The sequence below is a fragment of the Babylonia areolata genome, chromosome 19, assembly GCF_041734735.1.
Source record: "Babylonia areolata isolate BAREFJ2019XMU chromosome 19, ASM4173473v1, whole genome shotgun sequence".
Taxonomy (NCBI): domain Eukaryota; kingdom Metazoa; phylum Mollusca; class Gastropoda; order Neogastropoda; family Buccinidae; genus Babylonia; species Babylonia areolata.
In genome coordinates, this window is record NC_134894.1 from 38,464,722 (window position 1) to 38,471,382 (window position 6,661).

At 43.4% G+C, this 6,661-nt stretch overlaps 1 protein-coding gene across 2 annotated transcripts in view; it reads right to left on the reverse strand.

Annotated features, from left to right (window-relative positions):
* LOC143293676 (integrin alpha-8-like) overlaps positions 1-4,441 on the reverse strand; it is a 255,395-nt gene extending 250,954 nt beyond the window's left edge. For both annotated transcript variants that reach the window (XM_076604833.1, XM_076604832.1), the window contains exons 1-2: positions 4,294-4,441; positions 3,077-3,559 (exon numbers count right to left, since the gene is read on the reverse strand). In XM_076604833.1, coding sequence (XP_076460948.1) covers positions 3,077-3,399 — 323 coding nt within the window. In that variant the 5' untranslated portion in view covers positions 3,400-3,559; positions 4,294-4,441. The remainder of the gene's footprint in view (positions 1-3,076; positions 3,560-4,293) is intronic.
* Between the last annotated feature and the right edge of the window lie 2,220 nt (positions 4,442-6,661).

Sequence of the window (6,661 nt, forward strand, 5' to 3'; positions counted from 1 at the left end):
GGAGAGGAGAGGGGAGGAGGCAGACGAACAGACACAGAGAGTTAGCAGAGACAAGACAGGGCTTCGTTAAGAAGTCTGCTCTTCGCTTCAAAGAGAGAGAGACACAGAGAGAGAGAGAGTGGGTGAGAGAGAGAGTAATAGAAAGTGTGTGTGAGAGAAACACAGAGAGAGACAGAGTGAGTGAGTGAGAGAGAGAGTGAGAGAGAGTGAGAGTGAGTGAGAGAGAGAGTGGGAGAGAGAGACAGAATGAGTGAGTGAGAGAGAGACAGAGAGACACAGACACAGAGAGAGACAGAGAGATAGAAAACAAGAACAAGAACAAAACCTTCAATCTCCAGGCCTCCGGCCCCTAGACAGAGGTCAAAAGTACGAGAGAGAGAGACAGAGAAACAGACAGACAGACAGACAGAAACAGACAGAGAGCAGAGAACGTGAGACAGTTAGTTTACAGAACGTGAGTGACGGGAGCCGGTGCAAAGATTCAGGTGTTACGGAAAGATGCTCACACAGTTTCACATAGCAGTCGGAGAAACGAACTCAACGACCGCTTAAAAAAAAAAAAAAAAGCTCTGACGCCAGGTAAATAATCAAAACATAACATTCTAGTCGGTGACAGTTTTAAAAAACCACACATTGAGGGACAAACCATACGGCGAGGGGGTTCATATGTCATTTTAAATTTACAATCACTGTGCAACATAGCAATGACCACGCAGTATCTCGTTATGTTTTTGAAATTCAAATCAAATGATTTTAAAACACACACACACACACACACACACACACACACACACACACACACACACACACACACACACACACACAGAGTAATTTAAACTTTCGACAAGCACGCCCTTTGGAAGGGGGAGTATGGGTTGGGTGGGGTGGGGGAGTCAAATTCCAATACGTTAATGCTTTTTGAAAACGTGGCATTAAATCTCTCTCTCTCTCTCTCTCTCTCTCTCTCTCTCTCTCTCTCTCTCTCTCTCTTATTTACCTGAAAACTAACAACAGAAAACAAAAATTTATTAAAAGACATTCCTCTCCCTTTTCCATGTCAAGCGGCTCTTACTTTGGCTCAGTTTATTTATCGTCAATTTTAGTTAGTTGCCTTTAATCATTTGTTCATCCAAAAATCGCACACACAATCTGTATAGCCATTAAACTGAAGAACACACACACACACACACACACACACACACACACACACACACACACACACACACACACACACACACACACACACACATACAGAGGTGCCTGCTTGTGCAGTCAGCAGACTTCTCCACTCCACCCCCCACCCCCACCCCCTTTTTTTTCTAACTTCAAAGTTCGTTTCAGAACTGGAGGTTGCTTTTAATGACAGTCTTTATCGACTCTGGCAGAGGGGGCGTACCCAATCATCTAGAAGCCCTGATAAAACACTGGGCTCCTATCCACCTCCCCCGTCCGCCCCCACCACCTTCCCCTCCCCGCTCCTGCACACATGCAGTGATGGGAAAAGCTTCGTATGTGTGTGTGTGTGTGTGTGTGTGTGTGTGCGCGCGCGTGCGTGCGTGTGCTTGTGTGTGTGTGTGTGTGTGTAGTGTAGTGTTTGCGTGTGTGTGGAGGGTGAAGGGGTGTATTGTGTGTGATTTTGTGCAATGTATGTGCGTGCGTGCGTGTGTGTGTTTGGGGGTGGAGGTGGTGGGTGCGTGGGGATTCGCGTGCGGGTAACTGTCTCTGTGCCTGTGTGTATAGTGTGTATCGGGGGTGGGGGGTGGGAATTGTGGTTGCATGTGTGTGTGTGCAGTGTATATGCGTGTGTGTGTGTGTGTGTGTGTGTGCGTATGTGTGTGTGTGTGTGTGTGTGTGTGTGTGCATGCTTATGATTGTGTGCACGTTTGTGTGCGAGTGCGTCCACGCGTGTACATGCGTACAAACATACGAGAGCGGGAGGAAGGGAGAAAGGGACATAGAGAGAGAGACAGGCAGACAGACAGACAAACAGACAGACAGAGACAAAGACAGAGAGACAAGAGGCAGACAGACATGTATATATATACTCGATAGCCTCATATAAACATATATATATATATATATATATATATATATATATATATATATATATATATATATATATATATATTCCAACCACTGATAAGGAAGTAACAGACAGACATGACATGTTATCACGTAACATGCTGGGTATCATCAAAGACAACTGGTATCATGCTGTGTTGTAAACACGTCGTGCTTACAGATACAACGGATACTACACACAGACAGATATTACAACATGCAAGACAGACAGACACAGCAAGTCGCATTCTCCAAGAATGCCCCCCACCCCACCCCCCCCCCCCCCACCCCCCCCAAAAAAACAACCAAAAAAACGGTAGCAATCCTGATGCTTCCATATCTGGAATAGGAACCAGTACGATTCTGGTGATGACGGGGACGATGATCTTGATAATAATAATAATAATAATAATAATAATAATAATAATAATAATAATGATTCAGTTATGATGAAAATGATGATGGCGTGATGATGACGGATATCCTGAATAATTGATCACAACATTGTTCAGTGATGAATGGTGAAACTGGCGGAAGTGATAGCCCATTACGTTATATATGCGCGCGCTTTGTGCACGGTGGATGTAACTGACTATTAGCCCTTGATTTGGCAACGATTTTGAGAAGTAAAGTGTTGATGTTATTATAAACACGTTGCAAGCGCGAGTAACTATCATAAAAACACAGTCATCATTCAATGTAGCTATGATTGATGATTGATGATGACGGCGATGACGATAACGATGATGGTGATGATGATAACGACGATGGCGATGACGATGACGATGGCGATGATGATGATGATGATGCATTGTCCGTATGAGGCATGATATGTACAGTTAACATACAGGCATGCACACACACACACACACACACACACACACACACACACTAGCATCACGTTAAATATTTCAAGGTCTACCACTACATATGACGCCCCCCCCCCCCCCGCCCCCCCCCCCCCCCCCACCCCCAAAAACTGTCCACCACAACTGACTGACAGTGACCGACTCACCAGTTAGTGGACTGGTCAATGTGCTGGGACACAGAGAAGCCGAACATGCTGCCGGGCTCCCCCTGGTGAACCACCGCCGTCACCGTATCCACGTTGTAGCACTCCCCCACGCCGGCACATAGCATCATCATCACCGCCAACACAACCACCAACACCGCCACCACACGATCCGCAACAACACCAACACCAACACCAACACCAACACCACTGCACCTGCCGCCGTTTTCCTTCATTACAGGAATGCCACCACGATCAATCATCGTCGTCGTCGTTGTTGTTGTTGTTGTTGTTGTTGAGTCCGTTGGTGTGTCTTCTTCTTTCATTGTCGAGAATTAAGCACCAGTAGTGGTGGTGGTATAGCAATTACGAGAAGTGAGGGAATACACGTGAGTATGTGGACCAAGAAGTGGCGGCGCTAAAAACTACACTGCGTTTTCGGTTTCTTGTTCTCCTTCACGTTGTTTCTCCTACTTCTCTTTCTTCCTGAAAAAAAAATATCCTCCGATTTTTTTCTTTCTTTTTTTTTTTTTTTCTTTTTCTTTTTTTTTTCTTTTTCTTTTTTTTTTTTTTTCAAATTTCCACTGCTTCAGAAAAAAGAGGTGTTTTTTTTTATTGCTTTTTTGTTTGTTTGTTGTTGTTGGTTGTTGTTGTTTTTGTTTTGGGTGGGTTTTTATTTGGGGGGGGGGGGGGGGTGGAGGGGGGAGGGGGGCAAATTTCACAGCACGATCAATTTAAGTGATAGTGAGATCGCACACACAAATTTACATTTTCTTTCTTTTCTTTCTGTTTGTCTTTTTGTCTGTTTATCTCCCGGCGGTCCTGGCAAACTTTCTGACACAACTTTCCGATTTAGAAGGAAACAAAATAAAAGAATCTCTCTCTCTCTCTCTCTCTCTCTCTCTCTTCTTTTTTTTTAAACTTTAAAACTTTCACTTTTCTTTCTACCTCCTTGTACAATCAAACCTATCCTCCAATCTTCAGTCTTTTTTCTTCTTTCTTTCTTTCTTTAGTCAACTAGTTGATCGATGTGGAGTGCCAAGTTTCTCACACAAACTGCGACAGATTGTAGTAGATAGTACTAGGAAGTAGTAAGTAGTAAGAGAAACAAAACTATGAAGAAAAAAAAATTTTTAAGCAGCAGACCAGGCTCTTTGCTCACACACACACACACACACACACACACACACACACACACATCAAACTCACACACCACTTACAATATCACCGCTCTCATCCACAGACCGACCCTGTGACTTGTTTTCCAGACACACAGAACAGAAGCTGAGCACTGCCGGCCTCAGCTCACTCACTCACTCACTGGGTAAGCTGCTCACCACACACACATACACAACTGTAGACTGACAGACTCAGAGCAGAGTCCCACTCCCACCACCACCACTCCTCACACACACACACACACTGTGCTCACGTTCTACTGCTGGGCGATCCCATTCGGGGCCTGCGTGGAGGGAGGGCAGGATATCATCATCAGCTGCTTTTAGCTTTCAGCAGCAAGAAGTGCAATGGAAAAAAAAGAGGGGCAAACAAACAAAGAAGAAGAAGAAGAAACAGCAAAATCAGCAAGTTCACGTTCGCGCGCACGCAGTGAGTTGTGTGTTTTCTTTTCTTGAAAGTGTTGCTTTCTGGGTGAAAACAACAACAACAACAACAACAAAACAACAAAACAAAGCAAAAAAAACGTGCTTCTTTATGATAAATAAAAGAGAGAAATTTGTTTCGGTTTCAGTTTCAATGAGGTTTCAAAGCGTGCGGACTGATCCACATACGCTACACCGCATTTTCTAAAAAAGAAGAAGAGTGGAGGGGGCCGGGGGGGGGGGGGGTGAAACCTTGCTGGTCACGTCCGATTCAGCACCAACTGGTAAAAAAAATAGTAATAATAATATAAAAAAAAAAAAAAAAAAGGAACGCTGTCTGAAATTGCTGATGTGAGGAACAGCAGGGAGGAGCAAAAGGAAGCGAGAACACGTTGTGGGATAGGAAAGACTGGGGGTAGGGTGCTGGCTGGTGCTGGTGATGCGGGGAAGGGGGTGGTTACCTGCGCGGGTAAACACAGTAACAGTCTAGTCTCGCGCGCGCGTGCGCGCGTGCTGTATCAGACACGCACGCACTGGAAACACGCGCCGTTATGTGTGCGATTGCATTCACAGCAGTCAGTCGCCGATGCGATGCGATGAGCTGAGTGGTGATTGTGGTGGAGGTGGGACTGGTGATGCAAGCTGTCACTGGTGGCATGTGAATTATTTTTTGCTGTTTCTTCATGCTGTGGTGTGTGTGTGTGTGTGTGTGTGTGTGTGTGTGTGTGTGTGAGTGATGGTGCTTTGAGGGTCCGTCCTTTTTTCCTTTTTCTTTTTTTTTTTTTTCTTTTCTTTTTTTTTTTTTTTTGTTGTTGTTGTTGTTTTGGAGACAACGATTTGTTTGTTTTAAAACTTGAGAGCTGATACTTGATACTTGATGCGTGTGATATGAGGAACGATCACGCGCTCGTAGATACACACACAGGCGCACACGCACATACGCTCACACACACACTTGCACCGTGTCACACATGCACACAATTGAGTGAGAGAGACAGAGACACAGAGAGAGAGAGAGAGAGAGAGAGAGAGATTAGATAGGGGAGAAAGAGACTCACAGAAGACATGGAACGTTTTCGGAGCTTACTGCAAAGTGGTTTCGTTGTTGTTGTTTGTTTGTTGTTGTTGTTTTTTTATTTTAAGGAATATTTTTCGTTGTGGATCATATTCAGACAATATTACTGCATCACACACACACACACACACACACACACACACACACACACACACACACACACACACACACACACACACGTGTGCGTGCAATATGTAAAGAGAGAGAGAGAGAGAAAGAAACTAAGAAAGGCAGACGGACAGATTCAGATTCAGATTATGTATTTGTCAATAGGCCTAGTTCCCTTATGAAAGGGTAAGAAATGAACAACATACATAATATCAAACCAGCCATTTATCACTACATACTTTTACAATTATATATATATATATATAAAACCCACTTCACTGAAGTACAAGAGACAGAAAGAGAGAGAGGGAGGGATGGAGGGGGGCGAATATATATAGGCAGATATAGATATATATATATAGATGTATATATATATATATATATATATATGTATGTATGTATGTATATATATATATATATATATATATATATATATATATATATATATATGTGTGTGTGTGTGTGTGTGTGATAACTCACTTTTTTTTGTTTTCTGGGTTTGTTTTTGTTTTGGTGGGGGTTTTTTGGGGGGTTGTTGTTTTGTTTTGGGGTTGTTGTTGTTGTTTTTTTGTTGTTGTTTTTGTTGTTGTTGTTTGTTTTTGTGTTTTTTTTTGGGGGGTAGTATACAAAGAGACGACTTTAGTTTTATGTGGAGGACCACAGCTTAGAATCTGCGTCACCTACATCAATTAATACGCCGGTTCATTTGCACCAGATCACGCAAAGTCGTCGTTGTCACTGTCGTTACTACGTATCTTCGCAGTCATCATTTTCATCCTTAGGAAGCACGTGCTTGAAAAAAAA